Genomic DNA, 16,430 nt, shown 5'->3' with positions numbered 1-16,430 from the left:
TAGAGTAACTTTATTATTCGATAATTTATGTGTGTTATTTTGTTTATATTCTATTTAACAAAGCTTTAATATAATTAACTAGCTTTTACCCGCGACTCCGTCCGCGCGGATTAAAAAATAGACAACGGGGTAAAAACTATCCTATGTCCTATTCCTGGTTCTAAGCTACCTGCCCACCAATTTTCAGTCAAATCGATTCAGCCGTTCTTGAGTTATAAATGGTGTAACTAACACGACTTTCTTTTATATATATAGATTTAAAGTATACCTAGCTAACACTAACCCCCACTGGGCCAGTGTGGTTGACTATGGCCTAATCACTAGTAACATAGGGTAGGCTCCGAGCCCCTCAGTGGAGACATATAGTGAAGTAATGTAATGAAAAAATTGACACTTTGCTAACGATAATAAATATCTATCGATATGCGTACATCACTAAAGTTAATTGAGACGGACCGCATAAAGTTTAGCGGAGGCGATCACGTCTCGCCGCCGGGTCGAGTTTAATTCAGTTCCAATTTCAACAAACTGTCTCCCCTTTGTATTAGATCGTGACCGCCGAACTTCTTTTTATCCCTAACTACATACCAAACTTGATGTCGATTTTTTTTCTAAGTTATGTAATTTGTTTGCTGAAAACAAAACTAGAGATAAATTGTAAATGCAAAAGTTTTTTTTAAAATGTATGTAACAACTTAATTTTAGAATGGCTGAATTGAATGGAAGAAAACGGTTACTTTTAACTTGGAATATACAGCGCAACTTTCACTACTAACTCATTTTTTTTTAATTCCATGCCAATGAAGTCGTTGTCCACAGATAAGTAAATCCATTGTGCATTGATTACTACGGCCTTTAGCCTCTAGCCAGACTGTCCATTGAGTCACTCTTGGGAAACCTTCTAAAAACATCCATCCATCAATACATCCAAACATTCGCATTTACATTATTAGTAAAATTACAAACCTACTAGCCTTATAGAGGACTAGCTGTCCGCGATAAATTAAAGAAAAAAACTTAGTAGCCTACGTCTTCTTCTAGACTCTATTCTACATCTATGCCAAATTTTAATGAGATCCGTTGAACCGTTCTGGAGAAACCTTGTAACAAACATTTATTGATCCGTCCAAACATTTGCATTTATAATATTAGTGAGATTTCAATTATTCTTGCCGTTATGTTATTTCCATAAATACATAGTCCCACAATTTGAAGTTTAATATCAACATAATAGCGCTTGTTACAAAATGATACATGAATTACAAATTACCTGGACTGGACTTAAATGTTTTGTTACACGATTATGTGTTTTATTCGTATGGAAATAAAGTTTAATTTGTATCAGCGATTGTACCAAATGACAATAACGTAAAACAGATTAAAATATGTCTCCAATTTTGTTGTAATGACAGGTTGTTGTTGTTGATGAGTGAATGCGTTTAGAATTGGATTGGATGGGAATGAAACGAAATGGTTTTTAATGTAAGCTCTCATAGTTAGAACAAAATTGCTTTAGCTTACAATATTATAATATAATTTGTGCAAACCTTAAAAAATCTTAGTATTGTAACTTATATTAAGTTATAGCTTTCAAATTGTTATCGTCGTACGAAAATCGCCAAAAAAAAGGTAAAAAAAATGTTTTGGATTCTCATATTTCCTTTTTCAAGTTGTGAATAGGTTGTTTGGTTCTATTCTCTTTTTGTGCGTCTCCTCCTTCGTCGATTGAGGGTAGGGCACGTCTATGGGCAGCGGTCGCTTCGCCATTTCGGTCAAATACATGTGACCGATTGCTCGTTTGCCACCTTGTAATATAAAAAAAAATATTCAAAACCTATAGAAAGTTATAGAAGAAAAGACAACTATAGAAAATTAATTAAATTTTAATAACGTGTAAGTCACAATTTTTTTCCAACTTTAGTAGTTTCTTTTTTCTAAATGATTTGATTATTGCCATCTGCCGGCAAGAAGAAGTACGTTTTGAAAAATCTTTTTGTCACTAGATGGCAGTTGCTTAGTTTAAATTTTTGGCAGATTTTTTAAATCCTTACACTATTTGACTCTAGTGACTTTATATAAAGCTTTTTAATTTATTGATTACAACAAAATGTAATGTAAAAATATTTGTAACATACCAAAGCTTACCACTATTCCTATATACACTCAACCACTATTCTTCCAAACGAATGAGTTTTCTACAACACAAATGTTTTTAAGATATTTCGTTAGATGGCGCTTTAGCAACATAAGTCTTGCTTTCTGAAAAGAATAGATGTCTGTTAAAAATAATACTAAATATTAATAAAATAAAAGTAAAAAAATGTGTTTGGTTTAAAAAATATTTTAACATTTGTTATTATGACGTTAATTTGTAAACATCAAAAACTATACCATTTTAAAATAATGCTATTTTTAAAAAGTTTCTTTTTTTTACTTAATAGTATAGAGTATTCCCAGGTAGAGTTGGTAACAAGCAGGCGACCGGCCGTAAAAAATTAAGTCAAAACTTTAAGTTTTATAATAACTTGTGTACCGACCACACGTGACTGGAACAAGGTCCGGGAGTCTCCCTAAGGGAGATGATGATGATGAGTACAATGTATTCGGTGCTTCAACAAGATTATATATTAGATGGATATCTTTTTCTTTAATAAATATATCGTTTTTATAAGGAAACGAGGAAGTGTCACACATTTTATACGAGGAAATGGGAAGATGCAAGTGCACATGACGGAGCAGGGGCTGGATAGAAAACGTTACTAGAAATAGTATCACATTTTGAAGTAAGAAAGCGCTTTTAAAATAGCAAATATTTTATTGATACAATTTGCATTTAAGTTTATGATTTATAACAGGATGAAAATAAATTTTGAGCATAATAAATATCGTACATATTTATTATAATTTTTTTTTTGGCGAAAATAAAAAGAATTTCTTTTAAAATTATACACAAGGTCCGAATTATCATTCATAATCTGGTTAAAATAGCTTTTTTCTACGAAACATCTCACTGAAATACATCAAAGAGAGTTTCTTGACTTGGTTCCGTTTTGTACCGCGTAGATGGCGACTCTAGATTTTCATTGTAGTCGCAGGGCGCGTAAAACTGGAAAAAATTAAAGATAAATAATGAAATCTATCATAAAAGCTTTCAAATAAAATATTATTTATATACGAATATAATATTTCTCTTTCTGTCCGTCTTCTAATTTTTAATTATGCTTAATTAAGCTTTTAAATGCTATCAATAATTTTATTATATTAAGCGAGTTCAAACAATCTCTATAGTGTCTACTAAAGTAATATAACTATCAAATATAAAAGTACTAAATTTAATTAATAACAATAAATAATAATTTCTATAAACCATATAATCTTTAAATATATGTTTTTTACCCTTTCATTGAACGGTTTTCCTTCCAGCAGATACTTGAGCTTTATTAATTGACAAGGGCTTAAGATGCGTTCCAAAACTTCGTTCCTGTTGCCGTCTCGTTTGCCATTAGTCCAGCCTCTCGAGTATTGGAACGTCTGCGCAGTGACCGTGCATACAGTCATGAACATAAGTAACATCATCATGTTCGTTACCATTGTGAGACCTGTAAAATAAATATAATGTAGGTACTATCAGGGAATTTGGCGGTATTCCACATTAAAAACGACATTCGTTTGAATGTTTCGTAAGCATTTAGATAACAATAAAACTTTTAAATGTTTTGTATGTACGAAAAAAATTCGGTCAGTAGTACAAGACTAATTAGTTATTTTGTAAAAAAAGGCGGAGTTTTACTCGTTGCAAGGAATAAGGCAAATTTTCTGAAAGTGGAACACCGCGAAGGGCTCTAAGTGTATTTGTGGGTGAGGTTGTAACCAAAGATTTCAAGGTTTTGGTTCTGGCATAATGAATGAACAAAAGTGTGACTTTAAGAAGTGTAAGATAAAAAGCGATAAGCTTGAGTATCCAAAATCGAAATAAATCATTATTACATTTCATAGAGAATGAGATTTATGAATAACTAGCTTTTTCCCGCGACTCCGTCCGCGCAGAATAAAAAAGAAAAGAAAAGAAAACGGGGTAAAAATTATCCTATGTCCTATTCCTGGTTCTAAGCTACCTGCCCACCAATTTTCAGTCAAATCGATTCAGCCGTTCTTGAGTTATAAATGGTGTAACTAACACAACTTTCTTTTATATATATAGATAAGATGATTCTGGTTTATATTTTGTTAGAGTAAATTTTTATTAAAAGCCACATACTAGACTGAATGTATTCTATGACACTTCGGTAAGAAACACGAATCGAAAATCTCACTGTTTAAAATACATCAAACTGTTTAGGCTACATGAGGTCCCAATGTAATAGACTTAGATTATTTGGGGAAATATAACATATTGGAACTAAAAACAACAAATCTTAGCGTTGTTACATCGAGTCAAGTAGATACAAATAGATAACATCGAAATGTATAAATAAATAAACTAAAGGGATAACATTACACAGAGCAATTTTCGTCGTTAAACATTTGAAGTGTTAGATATCAAAGTCACGTCTAATCGTGTGTTTCCTTTAGTTTTCGTCGTGTAACAAGGCTGCTATTTCTTACAATGTGGGCGAAGTAAACATTGTTTTTTTATGGTTTTTACCTCCCTAATGAAACACATACAAACATACAGCATCATACTGTTGTCTCAGTGAGTGCCAATACGTTTTTTTTAATAGATGTTTATTAGAGATGACATTTAGAGAGTTAGAATCCCACCATTCGGCTACTGTCGTAAACCATATCCTATCACACGCCTAGAGATTAGTTGGAATGCTACAAAAAAATTAGTAAATTAATAAAAAGCTGATAATATCTATTTTGAAAAAGTTGAATAGAGGTATATTTTTATATCAAAAGGTGGCAAACGAGCAGATGGCCACCTTGATTCGCCGAAATAGCTAGGCGACCGTTGTCTATAGGCCCACAAATGCAGATGCGTTGCCTACCTCTAATCAACGGAGAAGGAGACGCACAGAAAGAGGATATTTCTCCTTCCTATGCGTCCCCTCTTATTTTCTCTATGAATTGAAACAACGTCATTATGTAAATGAGTGTAACAATAAAGCATTTATTTACTATTTTTTATTTACTATTAGATTTATACAGCTAAGTATTCTTCTCCGGAGTATTATAGGTAATACTAGAACGTAATTAAAGTAAAACAGTACCTCGGATAATAAGTTTTCCATTTTAAAAGAACGTATTAATTTTAGCATTATCTCTTTGTTCAGTCAAAAGAATGATTAATCTAAAAGTATTCCTTTACATTTCAAAAATTATCTAAAAATACTGTTTGACTTAATGGAGATGATTACAGGGCTGGCAGTAAGTCGAGAAGATAATGAGAAATAAAGTAACAGATTGTTTGAACGGAAATATTTATTATTAAAATCATTTATCTAAAAAAGTAGTTTTTAGTAAATAGGCAATTAATATAAAACAAGTTGTAAAGCATTAAAGGCTATTTTTTTAATCATTTACCTTTACTGCAGTGTTTTTTATTTTTTTTAAATAAAAATTACGTTATATTTTTAATAAATTGACTATTAACATTTAGTACAATACACAGACGAAAGTACAGTTAGCTTCGTTCGCGGTATTCTAGTTAAGGAATAATTACTAAATATGGGCTAATGGGTGATAAATGATGGAGCGATATTATTCCAAACGAGAAATTACATTTATTTCTTTATAATACTTAATTAAATATGATATTCTCTTTTTTTATTGACACCAACTATTGCTACACATTGACTTAAATTTACGTATAATATAAAAAAGATTTACATACCAATTATATCCAGTAATATATTCCAATAGTGTATTTCAACAAAGTGTATACAAATCTTCAATTAAAAATAAACAGTGGCAGATTTCTTTTTCACAACACACTCTACGGAGGGATGAAAATTGACTACGGCGTTTGTAACTGAATTCAACCCCTTTTATACGCCAGGGGCGCTATACAGTGATCCCGACTTCTAATTAAATACAAAACAGAAAATTAATAGATAAGATAATGATATGTTTAACATATAATTATGACACATATATGTATATAAGAGACTACATATAGTAGTAATTAAAATACATGTTTCACTCTTGAATTATATGTTAATTTACTTTATTATTCATTAAATAATTTGACATCTAGTGATTCTTTATTTTAAAAGACTGACATGAGTGCTTTTGTGACACTCTATAGTCTAAACGACTTGAGCTATTTTTTTTAAGAGGTAATTCATCATTAGAGTTTCATAGTCGCGTCAAATCGTAGATGATGCAGGGCCACCTTCAGCGTTGCGGCCGCCCAGATTTCAAAATAAGTTTGGCGCCCCTAAAAAGTAAGTACGTCCAATGTCTGGCGGCGGAGGATACGGGCACATCGCACCCCTTGCTTTCACATGTTAAGGCGGCCCTGGTAGATGTATTCTCAGCATTGAGACGAGAAAAGTCCTGCATTTGAGAAGCATTGTTTGACCTTTTATACTTGATCCATTTTAATACTTTGAAAAGGATTTTTCACGCTATAAAAGTTCTTAATACTTTGTGGGGTTACTCAGATTATCTTTATTAAAAAGTCATAGTATCAAAATAGTACAAGTTATTAAAATCGTAATAAATAGTACGCGGTTTTTACGACGCTATTATAGCACGCCCCCCGGACTTTCCGTCGGAAACGTGCAGCGAGGCCCGATGCAACCTAAACGTTAAACTTAGATTAAATTGAAATTATTTTATTTAGTAAAACGGTAGGTTATCATCATCAACCTTACCTACGGGGGTCGGCACATTATGTGCTACTCTTCCATGCATCTCTATCAGCTTTAATCAGTGATAATTTCTGAATTGACTCCCTTATAACGCATATCCTCTTTCTCATAAACCATTCACAAACTAACCAATAGTATGCATAGATCGCTGTTTAGCTAAAAATCATGGATGTATTAAACTTCTTTACTCAATGGAGCTACAAATAAACTATACAACAACAAGGAGAGAAACTTATCTTAATTTATTACTAAACTTAAAAGTAAAAATAAAAAGTTGTGTACCATCCTGTCAATAGTTTTATTAAGTTTAATTATCATCGCTCGCATCGCTAATGTACAGTCTTATAAGCCAAACTTTGCAAACTTTCAGATAATTGAGGTTTTCGAATAGAAGGCATTAATTATTAGTTAAAATTTAACGGATAACAGTGGTACTGTTACTGCATATTACGTTTTAGCCGCGAAAATTTCTCGTCGCAACGTGCAATGCCCTATTACTATCCCTATTATATGAGGGCAGAAACCCTAGCCATGCATTCCGAACTAATTAGTTCCCTTTAAATTATACGTTACCAACGTTTACATATCCGAAGGAGGACAAATTTATTTAATTTCATTAATTATATCACAATAAAGTTTAATTTCGAACATTTCATTTTTGTCTGTGTCTTTTAAAATTTTTGTTCAATAAATAAACGTTTATAAGTTTACGCGTGATGATTGAAAGAGTGCATAATATAACTTTTTACAGTAGAAATTGCCAAGCAAGTATGCGGCGAAGTGATATCACTAAAAAGATCGCGGCCTAAAGACAACTGTTATAACTTAAAAAATTGCAGATGTGTTGACAAAAGATTTGACAAAAGAGCTGTATAGAAGTAGAATAATTTTAATTTACAATCCATCCTCTCCCTGTCTCCTCGTGTGATACGAATTCCCACCAACAGATGACAGTAACATAGTACAGTTGTAGATGTTACAAAAAGCCACCACAAGATGGCAGCCTGACAATGAATGTAAAATAGTAATTGTGGTCAAATACATGCCTAAAATTTTCATAAGATCACTTTTAATTTTTCATTTTTTATCCATTGCTTAGAATTGAAATACAGAATATTTTCAAGATTTTTTGTATTCCAGAAATATAAACTGAAAATTTTTAAGAATGAGTATTTTAAAACATCTCGTGGTGGCGTGTATTCAGCCATTTCACTCGTCTGATATTAGCCGCAAAAATAATTGAATGATGTCTGATAATGAGAATTGAGAATCTTTCAAAATAATCAAAGTTATTCAGTTCATTCATTCATTCATAAACGTGAACGCGAATCGTGGAAACATGTCTGCCGTTTGTGTATTTTGACGTAAATATTGGCCAAAATATCACTGTGATTGCAAATAATTTGTGTTTTTTCAGTGCTAAGTTGATTTTATAATGTGTGTGTGATTGTGCTGTGATCTGTTCATATGAGGCTGCTATATAAAACTGGTCCGATGGATTCTCTCCGAAAATGGTTCCGCAAACCAAAGGTATGTACGTCAAAATAACTTGATCTTTTATTCTTGTAAAGTTTTAGTTTACGACTTTACTCTGTTTTTTTTTAATACGTACTGTTATTCCTATATAACATATTGCACAAGGCGTAGGTCTAGTTTTATAACGGTGCCCTTTTATAAACTAAATGCCAAGATTACTCATTCTTTGTTGTCACTCATTACTTGCCCAATGTTTCTATTTTATTTTGATCCGTTTGCCATTGTCCCTATTATTTTACTTATTGCATAAATTTATAATACAATTGAACTTATACTTTTACATAGTTATATAAAGTGCTATCTAGTTAGAAGTTTTTATTTCACAATTGCAAACTTTTTAATGTAAGGCAAATTTATGTGACAGAATTTGTTTAAACAAATGTTGATGATTTTAAAATGCGTAGTTTGTCGTGACCTAACGTTTTTGTCATTCGAATGTAAACAAAGTGACCGATTTCTTAATCCGTAAACTGGTTTTGTTCTAAAGCTTTAATTTATAAGTTAGTTTTGCTGTTTTAATTGAGAATATTAAAAAAAAATTTACCATTTTTTGAGTTTATTTTCTGATATTATTTTAGTAAAAAAAATTCTATTCAATGGAATATTGTGCTGTACCTTTAACTATATTTACTAATTATAAATATTTAATGTACAATATAAAATATGATTAATTGACTTCTTTAATTCTCGTTATTATAATTTTCATTCTTTTCATACAACATGTGTTTACAAACTGCTATACAAGTTTTCTATTGATATATAAAATCTTTAATTGCAGTCTGTATCATAATCTTTTGCTATCTATATCTATACCTTTCCCAATTATTTGGGGTCGGCCTTCCTTGTCCTAATCCTCCAGACAGCAAGCCTCTTGAAGTCTTGTTCGTCAAGGTCAATTTCTTTTAGATCATTTTGGATCGTCGTCAGCCAAGTGGTCGGTGGTCTTCCGCGATTTCACGTCATAGGCAAGGTTGAAGGTTTTATCACAATCTTTTGCAGTTGATATAAATCTTACTAATGTTATAAATGCGAAAGTTTAGGTGGATATTTGTTTGAAGGTATATATAGAACCGGTCAACAGTTGTTGATGAACATTTGGCACAGATGTAGAACATAATCTGGAAGAATACATAGGCTACTTATAAAGTTTTTTTTCAATTCTGTACGGGCTACATCTAGTATTACTTATAAAGCATAGATATGAAACAACAGCTATTTAAGTCATAGATTACATGTAATTTGTTGATGGTATGATAACTGACATTATTATCATGTTATAAGTTTACTTGTTAGTAAAAAATATACTAAATATTACATTTTCTTGACATCACTTCTTCCCGTCTTTTTACCGTTTCTCTCCTTTTCTGCAAAACTTTTTGTACCACATTTGTGATTCATCTAATGTGGCTGTTTTTATCCGATTGACAAATTTTAATGTTTTTAAACTTGTTATTGCAAAATATGTGTCTCTTTTAGTTCAAATTTTTGCATATTTTTTATTTCATTAACATTTTTAATGTGTCTTAATAAAGTACTGCATCACAGACATGTACAGTATTTACTTAGTTGGGTTTGTTTGTTTACCTTTTTATTGACATTATTTACTTCTAATAAATTCTAATTTCTTTTTGTTTCATTTTCAAAAAACAATATTTATTAAGTTGAAAATTTGTGTGCAATTTAACTGCAGATATTTAATTCAGTAAAGACAATTTGTATCAAGTTTAAAAATGTGTGCGAATGGCAAAGTTGTGGGATTTTTTTTTCAACTAACTTGATCCAACAAGTCAAACAAATAAATCTTACATATTTTGACTCAACAAAGTATGGATTAAAATTAATTTAACAATGAACACAGACAACTATTGAATCATCAAACAAAAAGATTAACAATTGTTGATGTTCTGAAGCCTTCGATAGAATTATATATATTTTTATATTTATTGAAATAAAGAAGTGCTTTTTTTATTACAAGACTGATGTTTTTTTATTAAATGAAAAACAATGAATAAAATTTCAACAAGAAAAAAGAAAGAAAAATAAACATAGAAAAAAGGTTGCGCTGTGGGTACTGGCCACCCAACCCCGGGGCCAGTGTTACCGCAACACAACTGTTACGCTATTTCATAAGAAATGTAATTATATTTGTTGTGTTGATCTCTTATTGTTCATTTATTATTAGATTATTATTAATTGCAAATGAGAGTTGTTTTTATTAACTTTGACTTCTTTGAAGTATTACTGATAACCTTTAAGTCATTTTTCATCTCAATATGAATTGATAAATGGACGAGAGTCATAATTTCAATTGCACTTTATAAAAGGTGATTTTTCTATATTTATTGAGGTATTAATCTTTTCATTATATACCTTGAAGATTATTGGATCAGTACACTAAGAACACTAAGAAATCTGCAGGTCCTGGGTTTGAATCCCACCATGTACCAGTGTGTTTTTTCGATTTACATATGTACATTTATCCAATGTTCTTACGGTTAAGAAAAACATTGTGATGCAACCTGCACATGTCTGAGAAGAAATTCAATGATATGTGTGAAGTCAACCAACCCGCACTGGGCCAGCTTGGTTAACTATGGCCTAGTCACCCATAACTTGGAGTAGGCTCCGAGTCCCTCAGTGGGGACGTATAGTGTGCTGATGATGACACTAAGAAATTATTTCTATATAGGTACCTATTATCAATACTCTATACAAATTAAAATTGGTATATATGTATGTAATGTCATATTTCATACTTAAGATACATTTCTGTAGATGGTAACAAAATACCAATTTTTAAATTTTATGCCTTTATATTTGTCTGCAAGGCCATGTGCGTTCAGGGTAATCTCTGAAATGGCTTAACTGAGCTTAACAGAACTTTGATGGGAAGGTAGCTGATGAACCCGGGGATAATATAGGCTATTTTTTTCTGCGCTCACAAATATGCAGGCGACAGTTAGTTGTGGATACATTTATGTGTAGTTAGTCTTCACCGCATTTTGTTTTTATGCACAACTGGTACCTAAATTACATACCAACATATATTAGTTATTGATGGAAAAAACTTAGTCAATGATACAGGCCTATTAGAAGTAGTTTTTACAATACTCCATATACCGGAAACGCTGTAGTTTTTTAAAAGAAAGTTTTATATTATAATGAAGAAAAATTAAATCATAATATGGACAGTTAATGAGGTAATCGGTGAGAAATTGTAAATATTTTGGAATCTGAGTGTGTAATAAAATGTGACGTGTTAATTCTTTATTAACCTAACTAGTTGTCGCCCGCGACTTCAATCGCTCGGGATATAAAAAAACCTTCATTGGTATCCTATGTGTTCTACCAGACTGTGTTCTACATCTATATGAAATTTCAGCGAGAACTATGCAGCTGTTCTGGAGATACCTTCTAATAAACATCCATCCATACATCCAAACATTGTAATTTATAATACTAGTAAGATTTTATCATTTTTTTACTTTTTTATGTTCATTTACACAACTTGTGATATGAAAGAAAAATGGTAGAATATAAAAAAAAAAATGCTTGATCTCTGCATACCCATCTCGACAATAGGCGTTAATGTTTACCTTTATTTAACGAAGATAACCTCATATATTTAACATTAAATCCCGATTAGTTTTTAAGAACACGTGATTTATCTATGATACTATTTTATCGCCTTATCGGCCCAGGCTATCTCCGTTCCTTTCCGACTTACGCCGACGATGTACTTCCGTCTCGCTCACTCACTTTCACTTTTTTACCGCTTTCCCAATGAGCAGTGAAACTCGGCCGTTCTGCCAAATGTTCGCGAATGTTGCCAAAGTCTTAATAATTTGGTTTTATGCATGATTACAAACTTTTGTTGAGGTTTAAAATAGTTTTGTACAAAAATATAAATATACGTAAACTTTCGATTTTTAGGGTGGGTTTCTAATGCTGAAAAACTTTTGAAACAAAATATTGCCGACTCTCTTATTTTCACTCAAAAAATAGAAACAACTATATGTTTTAGTACAAATGCTTCGGGAGTAGAATGTGTCAAAGGACGTGTAAAGTAATTATTTTTAATGGTCTAGTCTAGACTATGATGTATTATGACGTCATAAAATTAGTGATGTAGTAATTTAATATCCAAACTTGGAACGTCTTGGTATTCCAAGTTTTAGATTGCAGAATCGTGTTATTATTTACACAGTAACACATCTAATATATAAAATTCTCGTGTCGCGGTGTTTGTGGTTAAACTCCTCCGAAACGGCTTTCCCGATTCTCATGAAATTTTGTGTGCATATTGGGTAGGTCTGAGAATCAGACAACATCTATTTTTCATACCCCTATTAAGTTTTTTTTAACTGCGCGCAGACGGAGTCGCGGGCGACAGCTAGTATTTATATAGTAATACAGCTTAGTGTCGAGTCCTGGAGCAGATTCCAATTAACAAATTGTTGGTTTCCCTTCTCTGACAATGGATAGCTAGGCTACGCGATTCTTTACACATATATGTATGATGTATACTACAAAGGTTCAATTATGCGATATAAAGCGATTGATCCTTTAAATGTATGTTAAAAACTAGCTTTCGACCGCGACTTCGTTCGCGTTAAATATGTACTATACGTTATTTGAGACTATGTTTTACAGCTGTGCCAAATTTCGATATGTCGACCTGTAACAGGATTATAAATTAAATATGTTAGTCAAACGTATCGTACGGGAACCGTTTACATTTTCGGGATCATAGGTATGTGTTCTTCCAGACTGTGTTCTACATCTATACCAAATTTAATCCGTGATCCGTTTCGCAGTTCTGGAGATATACCTAAACATCCATAGATTTGCATTTATAATATTGGTAAGATTAGAAAGATTAAAACCATGACCTTTTTAGGAATAACATAATTAAAAAGTATTACTACAAAGGAGTGAATTTGAATTACCAAACAGGATTGAATCCTAAGTATCTATAGGCAAATGTACTAGGCAAATCTAGAATATTATTTCATGAGTGCCGAGATATAGATATAAGACATGTTTATTTTACGAATGTTATATAATAACTTAACACATAAATAAAGAGATTTAAGGCTTAATTACGCTTAACATAGAGGTTCTCTTTAATAATTTTTAGTAGAACATAAACTAATAATTCCTATTTGTATATAACCCAATTAAGCGAAACATCACTCTGTATATATATACAGAGTGATGTTTTCCAGAGTAAGCCCTAATTGTAAGTGTGTATGATTTAATTATTAATTTAATGTCGCCTCTGTGGGCGTTGTGATTGGGCTATTGAAATTACGTCTGTCGAGGTTTGATTGATGTTGCCCTATTAACCGATTTCGATGAGTGACGTCATCACAAGCAATCAGTAATACATTAGAGCAGTATTTAGTCTTGCTAGTAGAAAACGGTTTATTAAATTAGTAATATGCCTCGAATAGTTCTGTCTGAAAATAACAAAACATTAAGGCGAAAGTATGTATTAAAAATTTACAACAGAGTTCTTTGAAGTTCGCTTCCAATACGCTATGTGAGTGTGAAACGAAATGATACGATAGGCATAGTAATGATAGAGATAAACTATGTCTCTTAGCTCTCACTTTAGTTTCGATTTGGTAGCTACATTCTGCTAACTTCAGACGAATGATAAATGACAAGTTTAATACAAACGATGCATTTATCATTCATGTTTATTGTATACTTTAAAGTTGTTAAGATACGGTTTGTTTATAACTACAAAATGGAAATATACTCAAACAACAGTTGTAAAACTTTGAGTTGTTATTAATAAATGTAATATATTTACGTAGACTTATAAAAGACTAGCTGTTGCACGCGACTCCGTGCGAGTGGAATTTAAAAAACTTTAATAGTAGCCTATGTGTTCTTCCAGAATATACTTATATCTATGTGAAATTTCATCAAGATTTGTTGAGCCTTTCCGGAGATACATTCAAACTAACATCCATCCATCCATCCATCCATCCAAACATTCTCATTTATAATATTAGTAAGATACAAAAATCCCCATTTAATGACAGCGATGACAATATGTTTTATATAGAGATTTTGGTCTCAGAAACCAACGTTTAGTAACATAATTATATTTTTATCAATTAAAAGGAAAAAAAATTAGCCTAAAAACAAATAGTTACACAATTATTGAGACTCACGAAGTCGCTAGAATTTTTAGCGCCTTTTTTATGGAAAATGTATCTCTATTTATTTTGTTTTTTAGTATCAGCTTGTTGTCGTATTTGACAATAATTACGACCTTCAAATGGAAAAGTCTGCGTCCCATCGAAGATAGATTGTTTTGCTTATTTACGCAAAACTTAACTTTATAAACACAATGAGCCTTGTAAAATGATTATTTATTGCTTGCAGCTAGACACAAATAAACAACGCACTTGCGGTTCTTTTGCTAGAGTAATTGGTCGTATTTAATCTAGTCATTTATAATAACGACGCGTGTGATTCATAGGAATTTTAATGTCACACTTCGATACAATTGTATTAACACATTATACTTTGATTAACAAGTATAATGCACTATATTATAAAGTACTTTAATCATACATATTCGATGACTGCGATTTTATAGTCGGAATAGTAGCTAGGATAAGATAGTGAGGAAAAGCCTTAAGATAGCCGCCCTTGCGTGTACAAGAACAGATTATGTATGTCATCATAAGCGCTATAAGTTGTAACCGATGTAAGCTATGACGTATCTTCGATAGGCATTGTTAGTATTTCGACGAGTGACATATGTGTAGGAAATCTGACCCTAAGTAAGGCTTTTAGAAACAGTGGTAGACGCCAGCAACATCTGTTTGCACGAATGGGCCGGCTCGATCGGTTCAATACAGTCTGATGAATGTGCGTTCCTGATTCCTAATTTTATTTACGAGGAAGGGATGGGAAGGGAAATTGATTTAGATGAAGAAGGGGACGCATAGGAAAGGGAAATATTCTCTTTCTGTGCGTCACCTCCTCCTTAGATTAAAGAAATGCAAAGCATCTGTAACTGCGGATGTTTATTGGCAGCGGTCGCTTCGCAATTTCGGCGAATTCATTTCATTCATTTAAAAAAGGCTATTTGCTTACACACTTGATAGTGTGTAAGCAAATAGTCGCCATGCTGTCTACGTTAGTACCGAGGAATCCGACAATCGTTTATATCAAGAAAAACGTATGAATTGTTTACATCATGCTGTACCTAGAGGTGGGTGACGATAACTTTGATAGAAGTATATCACGTAAGCATTGAGCGTAATATTGTTTAGATCAGTCGATCAGTTGCTTATTGATAAATCGGCATGTCAAGGCTTTTTGTGTTTGACGTACAAAGAAATATATAAAAATGTTCCAAAATGTCACTTCGGTTCTGAATGAATAATAATGTCGGTAGAAATTTTTCAAATAAAGTAATCGATAAATATTGTACTTGTTTGTGCGTAGTAAAGTTTTTGTTTGTCGATATTTTTAACGTAATAATAATTTTTTTATCGTTGAATTCGCGACGCAATAAAGCCGAGTGAAACCTTTTTTGTTGTAAATGCGTTTACTTTTAAATAACCGGTTGTACATTCAGCGTACGAATATAAATGTATGTTTTCACGTACAAAAATATGTTGTTGTATGTTTCGTTATGTTTGACAAAATATAAAGAACAATATATTTTTGTAATAATATTTCTGCAGTATGAACCCACGGTAAGATAGGGAATGGCGATACTCAAGTTCATTCCTCAATTTCATAATTTTTCCGTTTATGTTCAAAATGTCAGTGGAAAGTAAACTTTTGTGTGTAGCAACCTTTTCAGTTGGTGTCATTGCCTACTGACAGGATTGTAATAGCATTTGTGCCACCTGTAACATAAGATGTCGTTTCAATATAGGGTTATGTACGTACATTACTAAACACTTCATCATCGCATCACAATTACATACTAGGACTTCATGGTCCTAGTATGTATTGATGATGGGATTGTGATGTTACCAATATCAAGTTTTGTTTTGATGACATCATTTGTGTGATAGTAATTTTTTATGGTATCAA

The 16,430-nt window shown here is 31.9% G+C and overlaps 2 protein-coding genes across 2 annotated transcripts in view; one reads left to right on the top strand and one right to left on the bottom strand.

Annotated features, from left to right (window-relative positions):
* Window positions 1–2,922: 2,922 nt before the first annotated feature.
* On the bottom strand, window positions 2,923–5,951 carry LOC106708472 (pro-corazonin). The gene is made up of 3 exons (XM_014499995.2): window positions 5,837–5,951; window positions 3,397–3,599; window positions 2,923–3,106 (listed from the first exon to the last, which is right to left on the bottom strand). Exons 2-3 carry the CDS (start codon window positions 3,589–3,591, stop codon window positions 3,008–3,010), a joined length of 294 nt encoding a protein of 97 aa, XP_014355481.2. The 5' UTR covers window positions 3,592–3,599; window positions 5,837–5,951; the 3' UTR covers window positions 2,923–3,007.
* Window positions 5,952–8,132: 2,181 nt separating this feature from the next.
* The window catches only part of LOC106708471 (lateral signaling target protein 2 homolog), a 32,642-nt gene continuing 24,344 nt past the window's right edge, over window positions 8,133–16,430 (top strand). Inside the window, exon 1 of the mRNA XM_045683865.1 lies at window positions 8,133–8,348. Coding sequence (XP_045539821.1) covers window positions 8,286–8,348 — 63 coding nt within the window. The 5' untranslated portion in view covers window positions 8,133–8,285. The remainder of the gene's footprint in view (window positions 8,349–16,430) is intronic.

Source organism: Papilio machaon, chromosome 24 (genome assembly GCF_912999745.1).
Source record: "Papilio machaon chromosome 24, ilPapMach1.1, whole genome shotgun sequence".
NCBI classification, from domain to species: Eukaryota; Metazoa; Arthropoda; class Insecta; order Lepidoptera; family Papilionidae; genus Papilio; species Papilio machaon.
Note: the sequence above shows the minus strand (reverse complement) of the source record. Positions and strands in the feature narration are given on the sequence as shown.

What these genes read in the sequence shown, in the direction of transcription:
- LOC106708472 (XM_014499995.2), bottom strand. Translation starts at nt 3,591, where the DNA reads ATGGTAACGAACATGATGATGTTACTTATGTTCATGACTGTATGCACG. An exon ending in GAAAACCGTTCAATGAAAGG is followed by an intron (nt 3,107 to 3,396) that starts GTAAAAAACATA and finishes AATTTTTTCCAG; the next exon opens with TTTTACGCGCCCTGCGACTA.